Below are 23,498 nucleotides of genomic sequence, written 5' to 3' on the forward strand. Positions count from 1 at the left end.
TGCATTAAGTTTGTAGTGTTTTTGTTTTGCTTGTGGGTATTACGGTTACTACGGGTTTATTTATCAATTGCCATTTTTTATTTGTAGTGCACCGTTGCTATTTGAGTTTACATATGGTCATATGTCATTTGAAGACAGTGAGTGGCTCTGTGGATGCTAGAAAATGGAGTGCCAAGTGGAGAAATCTGAACATTTCCAACATGTTCTTCTGTTTGACTTCAATAGAGGGGTGACAGCAGTGAAAGCAGTCAGAAAAATTTGCGCCATGTTTGGGGATAATGCCATTGCACAGATAATGGCAAAAAAATTGTTTTCTCATTTTAAAGAGAATTGTTTTGACATTAGTGCCTCGTCATGTTCAGGAAGACGTTCGGGCTTTGATGAAGATCATTTAAATGCATTAATTCACAATGATCCATGTCATTGTGTTTGCGTACTGGCAAATATAATGAACTGTGTTCATTCCACCATCATGCAACATTTGCATACAATGGGGAAAGCTCAAAAATTGGGAGTATGGGTACCACATGGTTTAAGCCAAAATCATAAAAATCAACAGTGGTCGTACATTCATCTCTGCTTGCTGGGCATAACTGGCTCTTGAACAATACCAACCATTCCTATCCTGTTGTGACGAGACATGGTGTCTTTATACTAACATATGAAAAAGAAAGGAATTATTGAGCCCAAACAAAGCAGCAACTTCCCATACAAAGACGTGTGAATCCACAAAAAATAATGTTATGCATGTGATGGAACAGTGATGGTTTAGTGTACTATGAATTGCTTCCCCAAGATGAAACCATTACTGCTGACATTTACTGTCATTAATTGAGACATTTTTCAGAATCCAAGAACAACTACCAGGAAGACTGCTTGAACTGATGCTACTCCACAATAATGTGTGTCCGCATTCTACTAGACTGAGAAATAACACTATACGGAAGTTAGGTTGGGAAGTCATTCCACACCAACTGTATTCACCTGATTTGTGCATCAGATTTTCACCTTTTCTGCTCTCCAGTGAGCGTCCGTCCTTCCAGCTTCCTTTCTGGATGAAAATGTACTCCAAACTTGGCTTGACAAGTTCTCCACTTCAAAAGCATTTGATTTCTACAGTTGCAGAATTGAAACATTATCTCAGCATTAGCAGACTGTTGTAAATAGTGAAGGAGAATATATTAATTATGATTAAATTCTCTGTTAAGGGTAACTGTTTTCTTTATTAAACTTATGCCCTTAATTTGAGGAAGACGTTTCTGAAAATGTATGTTAAGAGCACAGCATTATTTGGTAGTGAATCTCAGATAGTGGATAAGAGAATCAAAGTGTTTGAGATGGTATGCCAGAGAGAGAGAGAGAGAGAGAGAGAGAGAGAGAGAGAGAGAGAGAGAGAGAGAGGTGGGGGGGGGGGGTGGCTGAAAACTAGGTGGCCTGGTAAGTAGTGAGAAGGCTCTCTGCAGAATCGTCAAAGAACATAACATATGGAAAAGACTGACAAGAAGAAGGGATAGGATGATAGCACATGTGCTAAGGCCTCAGGGAATAACTTCTGTGGTACTTGAGGAGGATCACAGGATAAAAACTGTAGGGGAAGAGAGACACAGGAATATGAGAACATCTAAAAAATAACTAAGGACATAAGATGCAAGTGCTACTCGGAGATCAACAGGTTGGCACATGAGAGGAATCTGGGAGAGTCTGGAAAAAATATGCAATACATTTTTAGCAACAATGAAATGGAATTGGAAAGTGCTTAGATATCTGAATAAAAAACCAAAATTTACTCTGATTTCTATGCTATCAGAAAGAAGTATATAGTACATACCTTCGTACCCCTTCTTAACAACTCTCTGGCAAATGGCAATATTCCAAGAATGATATCAATACCACTATTATCAACAAATATGGCTGCACACTTGTGGGGAGGACCATTCAGCCTTTCCAGCCAGTTGTCCAAACAGTCAATCAACCATGGCCGTGCTGGAAAATTAAAGTGTTTCTCAACATAACATTTGAATTCTTTTAAAACTTGTCAAAAAATAATATTATATGAATAAATAAATAAATAAATAAATATGTGATCACCATGAACTAAAATATAAAAATTCCAGTAACATCATAAAGCAATGCATAGTAGTCATAGGTGTATGTCACATCAAATAAATACTGTTGAAGTGTACATTATCTGCTCAAAAGTATCCGAACACCCATTAGACGATGTTAATGTTGGGTGTGGCCATTCTTTACATTTTTGCCGGCTTGAACCCTGGTGGGGACACTTCCAATGAGGTGTCTGATGTCTGTGGAGGAATGGCAGTCCATTCTTCTCAAGAGCCAATACCAGAGAAAGCAGTGATGATGGACACTGGGATCTGGAGCGAAGGCGACGTTTTAATTCAGTCTGAAGGTGTTCCATTGGGTTCAGGTCAAGGGCAGGCCAGTTTATTTCAACAATGTTATCATCGACAAACGACTGCCACACAGGTGGATTTATGATTGTGCATCGTCGTGCTGTGACAAACAATCATCATCTCCAAACTAACTGTCCCTCTACTGTGAGCATTCCTAAAAGCTGTAAAATGTGTTCATATCCTTCTGCATGTTGTGTTTTCTTAAGCAAACTAGTTGGCCACGCCATAAGCACCAAAAACATCCCTATACAGCAACACCACAACCTTTGCACTTCACTGTTGACACTACACATGTGGTAGGTAATGTTCTCTAGGCAATTGCCAAACACATCTTTCCACGAGACTGCCACAAGCTATAGTGTGATTCATCACTCCAGTCCGCTTGTTTCCAGTCATCCATTTCCCAATGGCATTACTCTTTACACCATCTCAAGTGTCTTTTCGCACTGACTACAAAAATATGTGGATTGTGAGAAACTGCTTAACAACTGTGCCCCATTCTTTTAACTCCCTACATACAATCATTATGCTAGCTGGACCACTGGTAGCACTTTAGACTCATGATTGTTTCCTTCTGCTGATTTCATGCAATTTTTTACATCCACCCTTCCCAATGCTCGACAGTCTGTGTCTATCAGACACAAGGACTGCCTGGCCTGGTTTTAGCTGTGAATGTCCGTTTGAATTTTCCACACCATCAACAGTCGACGTGGGCAGTTTTAGAAGGGTTGAAAGGTCCTTGATGGATCTGTTACTCAGGTGACACCTTATGACAAGTCCACTCGGCTCCCCCCGATCAACCCATTCTGCTGTTGCTACTAATCTAATGGTCAATTCCACATTTTACACGAGTCTCCCTAACTAATCCTAATTCCAAGTTAGGAAGACTTACCGAATCAGATGAGAAGCCTTTCCTTCTCATCCCCTCCAATAAGTCTCCCCTGACCCATGGTTCTGGGTGACTTTTCCGAATTCTAACCCTTTTTCCTAATCCTCTCAAGTGCTTTTCCTTTACCCCTCTTCCTTCCCCCTGCCAAAATAAGGAGTCACTGGCTCTGGAAACTGGCATGTGTAAAACCTTTTTTCATGTGTGTATTCTCCTGTCGCCACTTGGTGAGTACAATTTTTCCTCTCTCCAATTACATTAATTTGTCAAAACTTGATTATTTTTATTGTTCAAAGAAATTACATAGCATTTGGTTCATTGATGTTTCCTGCTGTTATATGAACAAGGAAGACAATGATTTAACACAAGAGTGTCATTCAATAGGACAACAATGTATATTTGGTTCTCATATTATCACACCTTTATTTTTTTTTAAAACCTTGCTTTTACTGGCTAAGTTTTTACATTCATTGAATATAAAACACATGGTGAAATTAGTTTTTCTGCAGTTGTTTAGGGCTTTGTTGACTTCATAACTCTATGCATAACCTTGTATGATGCTATAAGCCTTTATGTGCTGTTGACAAAAGCTTAAAAAAGATTGTTTGTTGTAATCTTAATTCATTTAACTAGTTGCCAAAGAAATTGGCAAGCTTTACCAATAAAATCTGAATGATTTTTCTGTAAGTGGAATTTCAAATTACTTGGAACCACAGACTGTCTGCCGAAACTTCATTTTGTTTTTGTAAAACCAAATCCAAATAACTACAATCACATCTATAATGTAGCAAAAGACAGGCTGCTAGTTACTGTAAGGAAGACACATTAAGTTGCATACAGGAACAATTAAAAGACACTTGTGCAAAGCAAGTGTCCAATACGCAACTTAGCTAAAATGATCCCCTCACAGTGAGAGGGCCAAGAGGTGGTCAGCCAAGCCTCTGGGAGAGGTTTAATTCCCTGTGAGCTTGTTCCCATTAAGGGAAGACCAGTGGTGATGCAAGCGTGACACCACAGACAGACAGCAACACAGGGATTGTTGGAGGCAATGGAAGAACTAGTGGGGTGAGGTAGGAGGGCTGCAGCCTTGACTGCAGCATCAGTGGCCTCGTTTCCCGTCAGACCTATGTAACTAGGGCCCACATAAACAACACAGTGGCTCCATCAAGAGTGAGAAAGTGGAAGCTTTCCTGGACATGTTGCACTAAGGGATGGACAGTGTACAACACAGAGGCTCTGAAGGGCACTGAGAGAGTCGGAACAAATGACACAATTGAAAAGCCTTTATCACTGGATGTACTGCATGGCCTGATACAGGGCGAAGACCTCTGCTGTAAATACTTAGCGGTGTTCCAGAAGCCGATACTGAAAATCATTTATGGCAATGACGAAGGCAAACCTGACACCGCAGTCAGTACGAGAGCCATCAGTGTACTTAGAGGCACTATCACAACATTCTGTGCAAAGGTCGAGAAACTTACGGCGATTAAGCGAGTCTGGAGTAGTGTCCTCAGGAGCTGAATGAAGGCCAAGGTGGATGCAGGTTGCTGCACAGGGCCAAGGTGGTGAAGGGTTCAGGCCCATCGGGAAAGTGGAAAGCAGTGTGAAGTTAAGCTGCCAGAGCACTAGCTGAAAGTGAACTCCAGGAGATAACAGAAATGGTACATGCCTTATACTGACAGTCAAAGGTGTCATTGGACTGGTGGCCAGGCATGGCAGACAAATGGCATGTGTATCTGCTGAGGAGAACATCACATTGGTATGACAGCAGTAGTTCGGCAGCTTCTGCTTACAGCCTCTCAGCAGGGCCACTGTAAAAGGTGCCAGTGGCCAAACGGATGCCACAGTGAAGGTTAGTATTGAGACAGCATAAGACATACAGATGTGCAGATGCATAATCAAAACGCCCAAAAGATCAGTACAAATGGAGGAGGATCATCCGATCTGCTCCCCACAAAGTACCGCTGAGGACCCATAGGACAGAGGGACCGGATGCAGTGGGCAGTCCGTTAAGACATGTGGGAGGACCAAGAAATACCTGAGTTACTTCCCACCATTCCTAAAGTTGTCTTTAGTCACCCACCCAACCTCCACAGTCTCCTTGTCCACCCCTACAGCACTCCCAACCCAACCCCTTGCCCCCAAGGATCATATCCCTGTGAAAGACCAACATGCAAGACCTTCCCAATCCACGCACCCAACACTTCCATTTCCAGTCCCGCCACAGGTTTATTCTACCCCATCAGGGGTCAGCCCACCTGTGAAAGCAGTCATGTCATTTACCTGTTCTGTTGCAATCATTGCACAGCTTTTTATATTGGTATGACTAGCAACCAGCGGTCCACCAGGACGAATGGCCACTGCCAAACTGTGGCCAAGAGTAAAGTAGGCCATCCTGTGGCACAACAAGCAGCTGAACATAACACACTTGATTTCAATGACAGCTTCACTACCCGAGCCATCTGGATCCTTTCCTTCACCATCAGCTTTTCTGATCTGTGCTGATGCGCATTACTCTTACAACGCATTCTCCACTCCCATAATTATCCCAGCCTCAACCTATGGTAACTTACTGTCCCCACACCCTCCACCCAACAGTTTCCACCCCCTATATCCTATCATCTCCTCCCCATTCTCATCTCCCACCCTGTATATTTACCAACCTCTGCCAATGCACCCACCCATCTTTCCTTGCTCCTCTCCTTTCTTTCCCACCTCCCTGCCAACAACCTCCTGATGCTGCACTTTAACATTCTAGTCCCTGCACACTCCACCAGAGAACGTTCATCTCTCTCCCCACCCGCACACTACTATCCTTTCCTCTTCCCCACCCCGTACAGGTTGGTGCTTGCACCCGACATGACAGCTTCATTCTGGCCCGAGATACAGGAGTTCGCGGTCGTATGCATGAAATGTGCTTGTTTGTATGAATGGTGTGTGTTTCTCTTTTCCTGATGAAGGCTGTGACCAAAAGGCCATGTTACCTTGTGGAATTGCCAACGAGAAGCCTTTCCATCAGCAGAAGATGGTAGACACATGCTGTTACTGCAATATTTGCAGTATGGCTGCTACCGAAAGTGGTTCACAAAGAAACAATTACTGCCAAACAAATGCCTCTCTCTGACACTGTGTGTATGTGAAAACTATGATTTACACTTCTTTCACAATCATTGTTTATTAATATTAATTTTGGAGCTTTGCTATTACTTCACAATGGTAGGTTAGGATCACCAAAACTTGGCCGGGGCCTAAAGTTTTGTCAAAGTGCTACACGAACATGATTGCACTTGCACTACTTTTGACGTGCTGCCTTGCACTTAGTACTTCAAATCCTTTATTTAGTAATCCAGCCAGATGTGCAGATGGAAGATACTAACATGTCCATATATCTAATGTGGGCCAGAGTTAATGTTTCCTGTCATTTTTTAATGGTCCCTTCAAATTTCCTAGGTTCATTATGTTAAATTGCATATGACATTGTTTTAACATAATTATAATTCACACTTCTTGAAAAAACATTCATAAAAAAAGTATGAATGATGTAAAATGCTGCTGGCATAGTATTGACTCAAGCAGTGTTTACAAACACTATCTGGTCAACTTTGTGGAGCTCCCTACTTCTAAATCATACAACTAGTTCTTCATCTTCTGCCACTTTCACCTAACAATAACATATTGTATGTAGCATTGTATGTAACCATTTTGTAAGTCGATGTATTATTGCGCTGTTTTAAGTGTGCAACCATGGTTTTTGGTCACTGTTTTAAGATGGAAAAAATTGCAGAAAGATGTAGGAAGCCTCATTCAATAGACGAAAAATTAGATGTTCATTGCAGAACATGGGTTGCACTAACACATAGTTTAGAGATAACTGTGTCCATGCTGAGTCCGACTGTTAAAAGCAAAAACACTATTTTGGAAGGTGAAAATGAAAGTGACAAATGCCAAAAAAGTTAGTTATTTGGAATATACAGAACTGGAAAAATTATAAATTACTGACAGAGCAATATTACATGAAAAATCACTTAAGATGGCCAATATGTTCACCATCAAGGATTTCTCCACATCTAATGGGTAGACCAGAAGTTTTAAATGTGGTATAATGGGATCTGTAAAACTATGTGAAGTGAAGAAGATAGTGTAAATTCGGAAACTGTTAGCAAATGGTGGAATGGTAAATTAAAATAACAAACAGCATTATGAGGCTAAGAGTATCTTTAATATCAATCAAAACCATCTTTTTTCTTCTGTTTCCCTGCAAGTAACACGCTTCCTTTTGTAAGTAAAAACTGCCATGGAGAGGAACAATAAAGTTCATCTAATGATAATATGAGGAACCAATGCTGATGGGTCTGAAAATATTTGCCTCTGTCAATGGCAAATTCAAGGAGCTACAGTTCTTTAATAATGTCTAAACATTGTTCACCAACCACAATGCCAGTCACAAAGCATGGACTGTTGCCCCGCACATCTTCAAAATATACACAATGTGATTGGAAGTATCCGGACACCCCTAAAAACATGTGTTTTTCACATTAGGTACATTGTGCTGCCATCTACTGCCAGGTACTCTGTATCAGTGACCTCAGTAGTCATTAGACATTGTGAGAGAGCAGACTAGGACAGTCTGTGGAACTCACAGACTTCGAACGTGGTCAGGTGATTGGGTGTCACTTGTTTCATATGTCTGTACGCAAGATTTTCACACTCCTAAACATCCCTAGGTCCACTGTTTCCGAAGTGATAGTGAAGTGGATACATGAAGGGTCATGTACAGCACAAAAGCATACAGGCCGAACTCATCTGTAGACCAGATTTCAAAGTAGAGTGGCTGCTCATAAGCCACGTATCACACTGGTAACCGCCAAACAATGCCTCGCTTGGTGTAAGGAATGTAAGCATTGGATGACTGAACAGTGGAAAAACGTTGTGTGGAGTGATGATTCATGGTACACAACATGACAATTCGATGGCAGGGTTTGTGTATGGCAAATGTCCAGTGAATGTCATCTGGCAGCACATGTAGTGCAAACAGTAAAATTTGGAGGCGGTGGTGTTATGGTGTGGTCGTGTTTTTCATGGAGGGGGCGTGCACCCCTTGTTGTTTTGCACGACACTATCACAGCACAGGCCTACATTGATGTTTTAAGCACCTTCTTGCTTCCCACTGTTGAAGAGCAATTCGGGGATGGCGATTGCATCTATCAACACGATCGAGCACCTGTTCATAATGCACGGCCTGTGGTGGAGTGGTTACATGACAATAACATCCCTGCAATGGACTGGCTTGTACAGAGTCCTGACCTGAATCCTATAGAACACGTTTGTGTTTGGGAATGCCGACTTCATGCTAGGCCGCACCGACCGACATCGATACCTCTCCTAATTGCATCACTTCTTTAGCAATGTGCTGCCATTCCCCAAGAAACCTTCCAGCACCTGACTGAACATATGCCTGTGAGAGTGGAAGCTGTCATCGAGGCTAAGGGTGGGCCAACACCATACTGAGTTACCGATGGAGGGCACCAGGAACTTGTCATTCGCTTTCAGCCAGATGTGTGGATACTTTTGATCACATAGTGCAAGTTTATGAAATTAGCAGTTACAATTCTTGCCACCAAACTGCACAAGCAAAGTGCAGTCCTTTGATTTTAACATTATTCATACTGTCGAGACATGACAATGTTATCACTGTTGAATGTGTATCTGCGGGCAATATGATGGGGACTTTCTTTCGGCAACAAACTGACAGTGCAAGAAGTGACAGTGGTTTTAGTGATTGTGATGATGACAGTTGTGTGCCTTTCAATGTGGATGTGAATTCAGAAGTGAATATTAAAAAGAAATATATTTCTGCTTCAGATGTGGTAGACATCACAACTTTCAAAAGTATTTATGAACTAGAGAACCAGACAGATAAAATATGATGCTGGATTTTTTGGTAAAAAAAGTAGGAAATATCAATTTGTTTATAAAACGAAGGTTTCAAATTAATGGTCAGTACATTTAATAAAATGGTCCATTGATGTTTTATAAATTATGTGCTTGAAAAACAATTTCTTGCCATTTTCATGTTTCCATGATTTACACCAATTTTTTAAAGTATGTTGAATAGTATACAAGTGGTTTCATTATAATTTTTTCATTGTTTTCATGTAAATAGCATATAACACACAATGCAAAACAGTCTATGGACAACATACTTGCACAGAAGGTATGTTTTGTTTTTAATTCCAGCCTTTAATGACAGATTACAACAAATGGTCATTCAGTCAGTGATGTCCACCTGTACAGCTGACTGGTCAGTGCAATTAACTGCCACAGACTCAGGTTCAATTCCTGTTACTGCCAGCACTGGAAGAAGATCTGCTCAGCCTCATGATGGCAACTGAGGAGTTACTTCAATGAGAAGTAGTGGCTCCAAAATCTGCAAATCTGACAATGGTCAGGAAAGCTGTGTACTGATACTCCTATACATGACATCGAAATGATGCCATTTGTTGAGAACGACACAGCAGTCAGTCATTCACTACTTGCTTTTCTGAGGAGTAATGCTTTCCTTTCCAGTCAGTGATATTTATCTTCAGATCTTTCCGGTATAAATGTGTTATGATAAAACGTTCATTAAATAATCTGCTGAAATAGCACCGTCAACTGGAATAATACAGCAGCAAAAATCTAATTTGACAGCATACATGTATTTGTCCTATAGGATGGCTCATGTACCATGTTGTACTTCTTTAGAGACTGATGCTACAGTAATATACTGATTGACGATACTATTGCAGCACAGCAAAATTTTGTATGGCACATTTGTGTTTGTGTCTTTGATCAAAGGGTCTGAAAATAATTACCACTGGCTGAAACTTTTCATTGTTTATTCTAATTTGTGGTCAAATATTAGAATAAAAATATTTGCAACCACTGCAGGATCACTACCTTCCTCTGCAGTGACAAGTCAGATTTTATTGATGAACTTTTGGTCAAAGACTTCACTCGTATTAAAAATGTGCATGATACACCTTACTGCACCTTTTGTATGAAAGCTATGTTACCTGCAATGTGCTCTTACCTTGGATCTTTCCAAGTGCCTCACTGAAGCCAAACTCTGAATTTTCCATAAGTTCAGCTACTTCTCTAGCTCCCCAGTCAAACATGTTTCCAGCTAGAACAGCAGTCACAAGCTTTTCTTGTCGTTCGGCCCATGGCAAACTGTCCACATATTTTAAATGATGGGGCAAAAGTGCTAATGCTCTTTCATTCTCCACTTGTTTTTGCTGTACACAAATAAAAGAATAAAACTTCAAATGCTATGTAATGTTGCTGTGGCAACAGCTGTTAAAAAAATACCAAATCTGTCTATTAGTGAAACTTACAAACAGTATTATGTAAAATAAGGGAAAGGCAACCAGTCACCTACAGTGGAATGATGCATGGAGCACAAAAAACATGTAACACAAAAGAGTGTGTGTTTGGGTGTCTGTCTGGTTGTGTGTGAGTGCATCTGCTACTGCCAGAAAAAGAGTAATTGCCTGAAAGATAATGTAAACACTGCTTTCTGTTATGCACTTTTGTGCTCGATGCCATCACTCTGCTGTAGACATGTGGTTGCCTTTCCCTTACTTTATGATCACTCCATCCAGGAATTTCTAATATTGTTTTAAAAATAGCATCACTGAAGACTAATGACCAATTTTCAACAATGTGTGGTAAAAGTGGACAGTACGTGTATAACTTATGCAAACAGCTCAGTTCTGCCAACACTTCACTTCTGGTGCAATGCAGCTAATTTCAAAAAGATGTTTATTCTACAATAGCACACAGTAAGAATAATATATAAAGCTGACAGCTGCATGTCTTGTCTCTTCAGGGTCCTACATCCTATTTACTCCTACAGATATTTTATGCTTTAAAAAAAAAAAAAAAAAAAAAAAAAAAAAGAAAGAAGAAGAAGAAAATCCTCTGTCTTGAATTCAGAATGGATTTTATATCCTGATGCAAAAGTTTTTAACAGGTTTCTGTTAGACATCAGGCAGGATATTGAAAATCTCCAACTATTCAAATCTAAAGTAAGAAAGTACATTATTAGCTATTCCTATGGGGCCTGATAATCTAGTGGTAAGGAGCATGCCTGAAAATCGGGAGGTCACAGAGTTGATCTTGGCCAAACCATGGAAATTTTCCAATCTGCCTTCACCTTTCAATGATGTGAAGATTCAGCAAGATTAGATTCCACATTAAATTGTAGGTTCCCCTTCCCTGGTAGGATTACTGAGATAGACTAGGGACACAAAAATTGCCAAAGTGGCATCCAATTGAAAGACATGCAACAGTCTGCTGAGGCACGCGAAGTAATGTAATGCAATATAACAACTATAACAACAACAACAAAAATTATTATTATTATTATTATTATTATTATTATTATTATTATTATTATTCTTTTAACAATAAATTACAACATTTGGAATGGACATTTCAGTTAACACCAATGCTCAGATTACATAGGCTCTAACTTCACCAGTATATAGACAGCTGGTAGTGCTGTGTGAAGTTATACGTATGGCTAATGTTTGGAGTAATTAGCAATTTTAGTAGATTGCTCCTAGATGAAACTGGGGGTAAAGAAAAGCCTATAGAATTTGCTTCAACAATTAATGTATAATTGAACATCTCTCCTTCCTGAAGGTAATTTTAGAACACAATGTGCGAATGAAAGATGGTGGTATAATGCGGTTTAAAAGTAGGAAATCCATTGGTGAGAAGCAGAGGTGAAGGCCACTGCTCAAAAGATTTATTTGTGAATGCTACCAGATGGTTACTTGGAGAGGAAAGGGTGGGAGAAGTTATTGCTGTAAGTGTCTTGAGGGATCTGGTGTTGGAATCATTTCACATAGCATAGGTACTAATGCTGTATGGAGAGTTATTTATATTATCTTATTTTACTTTTTTTTTGGGGGGGGGGGGGGGAGGTGATGGGGAGGGATTCTATTGATGTGAAAAGAAGTTTAAATACAGACCTCAAGAAGATGGATGTCAATTTTCAGAAAAGTGACTTAAAATCTGGGAAAGCACAAGGTAAATTTTGACAATGAAAATGAGTCTGAGTAGAGCTGTGGAACTGTTTTTCTGCACCATGAGTGCATATCTCACATATAGTATAGAATATGAACCAATCGACAACATGCCACTTCTGGGAATTAAGGAATGCCCCTCCTACGTGACCCATAAAAAGGCTGACAATGAATAGGAGCATCCTGCCTTTCATGACAATAGTTACTGCAAAAATTTTACTGAGTAGCTTTCAGGTGTGTTTCAGGAGGTGAATTTTTAATAATTGGTACCCCATGTGTAGAAGGGATGCGGGTATAGTGGGAAAGGCAGTGAAAATGGATCTGGGGCACTCCAGGAGATGGTTGGTGTCTTATGTAAAATGGAAGCTTCCTCAGTTGACATGGGAGGTGCCAATCTACTGCAATTTACGAGCATTCAATGGATGCTTTGAAGCATTACACTAGGGGATAGCCAGAGAGAGAGAGAGAGAGAGAGAGAGAGAGAGAGGGTATATGGATAAGTCAATCAGTTGATGTCAGAAGATTTATGAAGACAGTGAGGGGAGTCTTGGATGTGTGGGATTTTCTACAGCTCCAAATCATGAGAAACAGTTTTGTATGCATCAATGTCAGAGATGGTGCAGTCCCTCTGTCATACACTCACCACAGTCTAGTACCTTTGTAGTGGATCTTTGTCTGCTGTGAGGTTGACAGTAAAGAATGGCCTCCTTCCAGATCATAGCTGCCAAAGAATTATGACATACTAAGCTTCAAGTTTTGTGGATTTTTCTGGGTGGCTTTGATGGAAGTGAGAAATTCCTGAAATGCAATAAGAGTGTAGGTTTGAAGGAAATGAGAAGGAACTTTTCCAAGGAGGTTTCAATGCTTGGCCTATTGTTTGTGGTTAGTGACTGTATGATGAAGTGGTATTTCCAGTTTAGTCTCCAGGGGCATGGGAGGAGATCTTTAACTAGAACAGAGCAGTAGTTGTGAAAATGGAGGTTATGTCTTTGATGGAATGAAGGTCTCTGGAACAGAAAGATTTGAATGAAGAGTTTAGGACTGAGCCGGGTGTGGGACCATGAAACGTTTAGATGTAATTATAGTTCCATTTGGCCAAGAGCAGAAAGTACGTAGACAATAGAAGCCTCAGTAAGGAGGGCTAACAAGGTTTTTTTGATAGGAAGGATGGTTATTACCGGATTTACTGGGAACTGTGAAAGGAAATACTGGCCAGGCGACCTACTTCTCTGAAAAACTAACAAATACGTGGATGGAATGTTCATTTTATACAAAAAATACATATCATATACATCATTAATTATGTAGATAGTAGTAATTTTTTCCCTTAACACAGTTTTCGCAGGATTATATTTTTCCATTCCATAAAATCATAATTTTATTTTATAGCTTTTCTTTCAGGTAACTGTTTGCACGCCAATTTCTCTCTATGATGATAATAATGAATAAAAGCACATGACAATACACTTAACAATACCAAAATAATTTTAAGGTAGCGCGAAATTAGTACTACAGCTTTACAACTACAGTACACTACCAATTATTCAAGGTAATCTGGGGGAGAATATGTACAAATAATTGAAAAGCATGAATAACTGAGATAGTTTTAAACACACTTTGTGTGAAAGGGGTGTTGAACATAATCGCCACACTTGCCTTCCACAACCCTGTAAGTCAGCAGTAGCCAAGCATAGTATCCACATAGGACATTTCATGGATTATTCTGCATGAAATCAAGATCTTCAAGGATTCAGTTATTAAGGAGTCAGTGGAAATAAGTTTGGTTGAACATCTTACTAATCACGATGGCAGATTTCAACTGTATAAGGTGTGAGAACCAGTGAGTTCTTTAATATCTTAAGAAAGAACACATTTTATGAAGAATGGCACATCCAACAACAGTTATTATCAATATGACAACTGAATTTTTAACTCCATGGGCCCACTTTCTGACAGAGGGAATGCAAGCAGTATTACCATTTCAGATGCCCCTGCACACCACAGTTGGAGCAATATTTAAAGAGGGCACAAAATTTGACATAGGTCGCTCATGTAGTGTTTGCCTTTGCACATGCATCTCCATGTCAATCTTTGGTATAAAATTAGGAATGTGAACTAGCAACCTTCAGTGCCACACACTCACCTGAAGATGGCTGAATGGATTGTGATGAAGCAATCTGGGGTATTTTTTGCTTCCCCTCTTGTTTTACCATCTGCCTCCTTAAATTCAGTTTTTCACTTTTAACTAATTATGATTAACATACATGAATATAATCTGCATTTTCATAAAAGAGAAAGGTTGGCCCTCAGTTTTAAAGAATATAACACCAGATCTAATTTTGTGCTAGTTTTATGTATGTAATTGATGTTCTAATTTATTTTGACTATTGCTAGTTAGTATCTTTTGTCATAGGGTGAAATCAGTAATTGTTTTGTAACTTAAATTCTATTGTTGAATTATAAAAAAATATAAATTCTATACTAATTATAAACACTTGGAAGGCAAAATGCTAATAATCTTAAAGTATCTATTTGAAAACATGTTAGCACAGCCAGCCCTTAATTAAATCCAAGGTAATTAACAGATTTGTCAAAAGTATTGTTTGTGTAATGATATTTGTTAATTTCATGATTGAAACAAATAATTCGGCCTAACCCTTGTAGTAGGAGAAACTGTTAAAAAGAACGAATTTTTCGATGTATTCAGTTAATTTAATAAGTTAAGTTTTAATTGTAATTTCTGTAAATTAAACTTTGAACAATGTGTAGTTTCAGCACCTAATATAGTGATGATATATAAGGGCCCAATTTTTGGTCATGAGACAGTCAGTCCATGGCCAAGTATCTGATGAGGAACCCGTATTGGTTAGATCAACAACTATATAACTGTGAAATAAGTGTAACACAATTAGGCAGTGTGTTAAAAAAGTAACAGTGTCTGCTCCATATATACCTTTCTATTCTTCAAGAACTGTGGACTTTGTGGTTAGGTTTCTGCTGCTCGCAGATGTTCAACAGGAAACTATTGTAGCAGTATATGGATGTTAGCCTGAAAATTGGTAATAAGGCTTATCGAAAGTTTAAACAATAGTACACTGGCCATATATAACTGTGTATTATTGGGGGTGGGGGTGGGGTTGTGAAAAGTGAAAGTAAAAGACTGTGAAATGCAACTGTGCATCTGTCAGATACATCATTTACCGTAGACAGTAGTTGCACTTCCACAACCCATTTTTCAGCCAGTGCAGCAGCCAGTACGTCAACACTGGGGACAACAAACGAAGAAACAAAGTAGGCGAACCGCTACAGGTTGTCAGCCAAAATACCATGGCAATTAGTTGACTTTATCCAGCTGCAATCCTGAAATTTCATGGAATACTCTTTATGCTGGAAAAATTTCAAAACTTACATGTATTCTTTGTTTAAAAGTTGTTCCAAATTATGTGGACATGCACAGTAGACCCATATATTTTTTAAAATAGCATGTGATGTTGGTCTGTTTCTGAGTGGAGCTGACATGGTTTTGCACAGAATTTCAAGCTTTTCTTGCAGCAATGATGTCATTGTACTGTAACCCCCTTCTGGCCTGTATAATCTATGAGAGAGTCCAAATACTGCAATGTTGTACAAATGACTGACAACGTCACTGTCTTCTTCCCCACTTTCATATTAACTGTTCTCGTCTTTGTTTTGAAGTGAAGCAGTGGTCACAATTTTAGTGTCACTCATGTACTGGAAACTAGGTTCACATGTGTTGATCTTCAGCCACTTATTCAAGTTTTCTTCATTCACATCTCCAAAACCATGTAAACCCTCTCCCAGATTCATTATTGTGGAGTTGTTATTTCTTCCTCAATGCAACCTTGAAAATCACTTTCTTCTATATTTTGAGGAATTCTCCTCTATCATTGACTAGTATATGAGGCTTTACTTCCTGCCAGGCATAAGAAATCTTGTGTAAGACTCCTTGAATGTCTACTTCTTCCTGAATGCCACCAAATCATCCTTATCAAGTAGCATTCTTAGTAAACCGGCCTGGTAGCACTATTTTACCTATGCAATTATACCTAGGTCCACTGGCTGTATAATGGCAGTCATGTTAGGAGAGTTTGGAAAGCATTGCTCATGCGAAACTGAGCTTCACCATTTTTCATATGATATACTGCAAACTTTGGGTGAAGGGCAACAGGCAGAGTCCACATTTCCAGAAAGTGTTTGACACAGTAACCCACTGAAGGTACAAGCATATGGAATAGGTTCACAGATATGTGAGTGGCTTGAAGACTTCTTAAGTTATAGAAAAAACTGTGTTGCCTTTGATGGCGAGTATTCATCAGATACATTGTTATCATCAGGAGTTCTCCAAGAAAGTGTGATAGGACCACTGTTGTTATCAATATAGATCAATGATTTAATGGACAGGATGGGCAGCAATCTGATTGTTTGCTGATGGTGCTATGGTTTACAGCAATATGTCAAAGTTGAGTGACTGTAGAAGGATACAAGATGACTTAGACAAAATTTCTAGTTGGTGTGATGAAAGCCAGCTAGTTCTAAATGTAGAAAAATGTAAGTTAACGCAGAGTATGAAAAGCAAACCTGTAATGTTCAGATACACCATTAGCAGTGTCCTGATTGACACAGCCATGTTGTTTAAATATCTGTGTGTAACATTCCAAAGCAATATGAAATTGAACGAGTATGTGAGGATTCTGATAGGAAAGGCGAATGGTTGACTTTGGTTTATTATGAGAATTCTAGGGAACTGTGGTTCAACTGTAAAGGAGACCGTATGTAGGACACCAGTACGATCTATTCTTGAGTACTGCTTGAGTATTTGGGATTCGTCCCAAGGCAGGTTAAAGGAAGATGACACAGCAATTCAGAGGTGGGCTGCTAGATTTGTTACCAGTAGCTTCGAACAACACACAAGTGTTACAGAGATGCTTCGGGAATTCAAATGACAATCCCTAGAGGGAAGGCAATGTTCTTTTAGAGGACCAGTATTTAAAGCTAACTGCAGAACGATCCTGTTGCATCCAACTTACATTGCATATAAGAATCACGAAGATAAGATATCAGAAATAAGGGCTCACATGGAGGCATACAGAATCATTTTTCTCTCTTTCTATTTGTGAGTAGAATAGGAAAGGCAACAACTACAAATGGTACAAGGTATCTTTCGCAATGCATCATAATGTCGATTGCAGAATACTGACTTAGATGCGGATGTAAAAACTCAGTTACAATGAGACCTTCATCAGATAAGAGAATCTCGATGTGAAAAGGTATTATCAAGCAATAGAACAGTATTCTGTGGCAATCCTTTCTTTTCTAGAAACTGTCGAAGTTGTGGTACACAATGTTTGTGGAACCAGTTTCTGAAAATTTCACTATCCATCCATGCTATTTTTTGCTTGTAATAATACACAGGGAGGTCCTTAGTTGTGATATCTTTGGCTGCTCGCTCTTATATTATTATTATTATTATTATTATTCTGGTTGGTAAACAGATCCAATACAGACCTCTTCTGTCTGCATTACAAATTTGGTCTAGAGTGAAATTCTCTTCTTCCACGAATTTCTGGATTTCTTCAAGGAAGGAATCAGCTGCCGCAACATTTGAACTAAGCCACTCTCCTTGCACAGCAAGTTTGTGAATGCAGTGACGATGTTTTAATCTGGTTAGTCACCCAGATGAGGCATTAAATTCTCCCTTTAATCCTTGAGCTTCATGAAAAAATTTAGTTTATTCAGTGCACATCTAACCTGAATTAATGTAAACTTCTGCTCATTTTTGGATAAATCATTGCAAAAAGAGCAGCATCTAATTTATTAAATGTAGATCTCTTCATGCTTTTTCATGAAGATGATCCACAACTAGAATCATATTTCCTGACAGAACCCTGTATTTTCTGCTTATCCTTTTTAATGTCCGAACAGTGTCCATTCTAATACCACAATCAGGACTTAGTTTTGCAGCAGTTTTCCCTTCTCAAATCTTTCAATTCTCATTTTTGATTTAGCAACGACACATGTTTCTTTCATTTCTTCATCATCTCTTTTACAAATTTCCATTAACTTGCTTTGTTGACACTTAAATGCACATTAACAACGGAAAACTGTGAGTTTTTGACTTACATGGAACAGGCCAGTCAATAACAAAGGAAAAACTACACTGTTGTCACATGGCAATCATTTGGAAATGGCATTTACTGCCATTCGCTGGGTTGTTTACTGCTATTTGCTAGATAAATATATACCACATTATGCTAAAGAACACTCTCTCTCTCTCTCTCTCTCTCTCTCTCTCTCTCTCTCTCTCTCTCTCTCTCTCTCTCTCTCTCTATATATATATATATATATATATATATATATATATATATATATATATAAAAACAAAGATGATGTGACTTACCAAATGAAAGTGCTGGCAGGTCGACAGACACACAAACAAACACAAACATACACACAAAATCCAAGCTTTCGCAACCAACGGTTGCCTCGTCAGGAAAGAGGGAAGGAGAAGGAAAGACAAAAGGATATGGGTTTTAAGGGAGAGGGTAAGGAGTCATTCCAATCCCGGGAGCGGAAAGACTTACCTTGGGGGAAAAAAGGACAGGTATACACTCGCACACACACACATATCCATCCACACATACACAGACACAAGCAGACATTTGTATATATATATATATATATATATATATATATATATATATATAGTTATAATAGAAGGAAACATGTGTGGATGGATATGTGTGTGTGTGCGAGTGTATACCCGTCCTTTTTTTCCCCATAAGGTAAGTTTTTCCGCTCCCGGGACTGGAATGACTCCTTACCCTCTCCCTTAAAACCCACATCCTTTCGTCTTTCCCTCTCCTTCCCTCTTTCCTGATGAGGCAACAGTTTGTTGCGAAAGCTTGAATTTTGTGTGTATGTTTGTGTTCGTTTGTGTGTCTGTCGACCTGCCAGCACTTTCATTTGGTAAGTCACATCATCTTTGTTTTTAGGTATATATATATATATATATATATATATATATATATATATATATATATATATATATATATATATATATATATAAAAAGAAAGATGATGAGACTTACCCAACAAAAGCGCTGGCAGGTCGATAGACACACAAATAAACACAAACATACACACAAAACTCTAGCTTTCGCAACCAACGGTTGCCTCGTCAGGAAAGAGGGAAGGAGAAGGAAAGACAAAAGGATATGGGTTTTAAGGGAGAGGGTAAGGAGTCATTCCAATCCCGGGAGCGGAAAGACTTACCTTGGGGGAAAAAAGGACAGGTATACACTCGCACACACACACATATCCATCCACACATACACAGACACAAGCAGACATTTGTATATATATATATATATATATATATATATATATATATATATAGTTATAATAGAAGGAAACATGTGTGGATGGATATGTGTGTGTGTGCGAGTGTATACCCGTCCTTTTTTTCCCCATAAGGTAAGTTTTTCCGCTCCCGGGACTGGAATGACTCCTTACCCTCTCCCTTAAAACCCACATCCTTTCGTCTTTCCCTCTCCTTCCCTCTTTCCTGATGAGGCAACAGTTTGTTGCGAAAGCTTGAATTTTGTGTGTATGTTTGTGTTCGTTTGTGTGTCTGTCGACCTGCCAGCACTTTCATTTGGTAAGTCACATCATCTTTGTTTTTAGGTATATATATATATATATATATATATATATATATATAAAAAGAAAGATGATGAGACTTACCCAACAAAAGCGCTGGCAGGTCGATAGACACACAAATAAACACAAACATACACACAAAACTCTAGCTTTCGCAACCAACGGTTGCCTCGTCAGGAAAGAGGGAAGGAGAAGGAAAGACAAAAGGATATGGGTTTTAAGGGAGAGGGTAAGGAGTCATTCCAATCCCGGGAGCGGAAAGACTTACCTTAGGGGGAAAAAAGGACAGGTATACACTCGCACATACACACATATCCATCCATACACACAAGACACAAGCAGACATTTGTAAATGTCTGCTTGTGTCTTGTGTGTATGGATGGATATGTGTGTGTGTGCGAGTGTATACCTGTCCTTTTTTCCCCCTAAGGTAAGTCTTTCCGCTCCCGGGATTGGAATGACTCCTTACCCTCTCCCTTAAAACCCATATCCTTTTGTCTTTCCTTCTCCTTCCCTCTTTCCTGACGAGGCAACCGTTGGTTGCGAAAGCTAGAGTTTTGTGTGTATGTTTGTGTTTATTTGTGTGTCTATCGACCTGCCAGCGCTTTTGTTGGGTAAGTCTCATCATCTTTCTTTTTAAATATATTTTTCCCACGTGGAATGTTTCCCTCTATTATATATATATATATATATATATATATATATATATATATATATATATATATATGGTTATAATAGAAGGAAACATTCCACGAAGGAAAAATACCTAAAAACAAAGATGATGTGACTTACCAAATGAAAGTGCTGGCAGGTCGACAGACACACAAACAAACACAAACATACACACAAAATTCAAGCTTTCGCAACAAACTGTTGCCTCATCAGGAAAGAGGGAAGGAGAGGGAAAGACGAAAGGATGTGGGTTTTAAGGGAGAGGGTAAGGAGTCATTCCAGTCCCGGGAGCGGAAAGACTTACCTTATGGGGATAAAAGGGCGGGTATACACTCGCACACACACACATATCCATCCACACATATACAGACACAAGCAGACATATTTAAAGACAAAGAGTTTGGGCAGAGATGGCAGCACATCTTGGCGCAGTGTTACACCGTCCGGGTTATCTGGATACTTCCTACTAACACCAACCTATCCGAACTCCGGAGATGGGAACTTGCTCTTCAATATATCCTCTCTTCCCGTTATCCACCAGGCCTCAATCTCCGCTAATTTCAAGTTGCCGCCACTCATACCTCACCTGTCATTCAACAACATCTTTGCCTCTGCACTTCTGCCTCGACTGACATCTCTGCCCAAACTCTTTGTCTTTAAATATGTCTGCTTGTGTCTGTATATGTGTGGATGGATATGTGTGTGTGTGCGCGCTCGAGTGTATATCTGCCCTTTTTTCCCCATAAGGTAAGTTTTTCCGCTCCCGGGACTGGAATGACTCCTTACCCTCTCCCTTAAAACCCACATCCTTTCGTCTTTCCCTCTCCTTCCCTCTTTCCTGATGAGGCAACAGTTTGTTGCGAAAGCTTGAATTTTGTGTGTATGTTTGTGTTCGTTTGTGTGTCTGTCGACCTGCCAGCACTTTCATTTGGTAAGTCACATCATCTTTGTTTTTAGGTATATTTTTCCTTCGTGGAATGTTTCCTTCTACCCTTGTAACCGCCCCCGGTGTAAAACCTGTCCCATGCACCCTCCCACCACCACCTACTCCAGTCCTGTAACCCGGAAGGTGTACACGATCAAAGGCAGAGCCACGTGTGAAAGCACCCACGTGATTTACCAACTGACCTGCCTACACTGTGAAGCCTTCTATGTGGGAATGACCAGCAACAAACTGTCCATTCGCATGAATGGACACAGGCAGACAGTGTTTGTTGGTAATGAGGATAACCCTGTGGCTAAACATGCCTTGGTGCACGGCCAGCAAATCTTGGCACAGTGTTACACCGTCCGGGTTATCTGGATACTTCCCACTAACACCAACCTGTCAGAACTCAGGAGATGGGAACTTGCCCTTCAGCATATCCTCTCTTCTCGCTATCCGCCAGGCCTCAATCTGCGCTAATTTCTAATTTCAATTTGCCGCTGCTCATACCTCACCTGTCTTTCAACATCATCTTTGCTTCTGTACTTCTGCCTCGACTGACATCTCTGCCCAAACTCTTTGCCTTTACAAATGTCTGCTTGTGTCTGTGTATATGCGGATGATTATGTGTGTGTGTGCGCGAGTGTAGACATGTCCTTTTTTCCCCCTAAGGTAAGTCTTTCCACTCCCGGGATTGGAATGACTCCTTACTCTCTCCCTTAAAACCCACATCCTTTCGTCTTTCCCTCTCCTTCCCTCTTTCCTGATGGCTTGAATTTTGTGTGTGTTTGTTTGTGTGTCTATCGACCTGCCAGCGCTTTTGTTTGGTAAGTCTCATCATCTTTGTTTTTAGATATATTTTTCCCACGTGGAATGTTTCCCTCTATTATATGAGAATTGGCCTTTACAAATGTCTGCTTGTGTCTGTGTATGTGTGGTTGGATATGGGTGTGTGTGCGAGTGTATACCTGTCCTTTTTTCCCCCTAAGGTAAGTCTTTCCGCTCCCGGGATTGGAATGACTCCTTACCCTCTCCCTTGAAACCCACATCCTTTCATCTTTCATGGAATCTTTGTTTTTAATATATTTTTCCCATGTGGAATGTTTATATATATGCAAACCAGATGATCTGCACACAAATAATAGAGAGTAAACTGTATTTGTACCAATAACAACTTCTTTTATATTATTGTACTATGCACTAAACATGTACTGCATGTAGGCCAAAGGTAGTGTTTACTTACAAGTAAGTAGGGATCAGGAAAATCGAACTCTTTCATATAATGCTCAATAGTATCCAACAGACTCCTCACAGTTAAATTCCCATAAGCACTGCAAAAAGAAAAATGTAATAGCTATCTAAAGCACCACATTAAATGGAAAAAGAATCTCAATATATGAGAAGAAAGTACACACAGAAATTTCAAGTACTGTCTACCATTAATAGAAATTTAACATGATAAGAAAATCATCACATGAATGTTAAATTTTTAGATTAAATATTCTATTAAACTTAGTGAAATAGATAAAGCACTAGCAAGTGTGACATAAAATAAGTCTTATTTTCCAAAGTTCACTAATACTATGATAGTTGATTAATTAGTTATTGTGCAATTTGGCATCCAAAACATTTTTGGATTTGCATATACTTTAAAATCAATTCTGACTTACTCTTGGATCAATTTTTTGTTTTCAATCTTTGTAATCTTTGTGTAACAGCTGAAGATTCCTTAACCAGCTTACATGATATAATTTTCTATTCTGAAGTGACAGATTTTCCCTTTAATAATTCAATCTTCTTGTAGAAACAAAATGTAAATTGCTGATTAACAGAGCTACTGACACCAG

General features: G+C 39.4%; 1 protein-coding gene across 1 annotated transcript in view; it reads right to left on the minus strand.

Annotated features, from left to right (window-relative positions):
* Positions 1-23,498, minus strand: part of LOC126161917 (4'-phosphopantetheine phosphatase) — a 177,767-nt gene that overhangs the window by 55,501 nt on the left and 98,768 nt on the right. The window contains 3 exon segments of the mRNA XM_049918086.1: positions 1,829-1,983; positions 10,373-10,577; positions 22,895-22,982. Of these exon segments, the coding sequence (XP_049774043.1) occupies positions 1,829-1,983; positions 10,373-10,577; positions 22,895-22,982 (448 nt within the window).

The sequence above is a fragment of the Schistocerca cancellata genome, chromosome 2 (assembly GCF_023864275.1).
Source record: "Schistocerca cancellata isolate TAMUIC-IGC-003103 chromosome 2, iqSchCanc2.1, whole genome shotgun sequence".
NCBI lineage: Eukaryota > Metazoa > Arthropoda > Insecta > Orthoptera > Acrididae > Schistocerca > Schistocerca cancellata.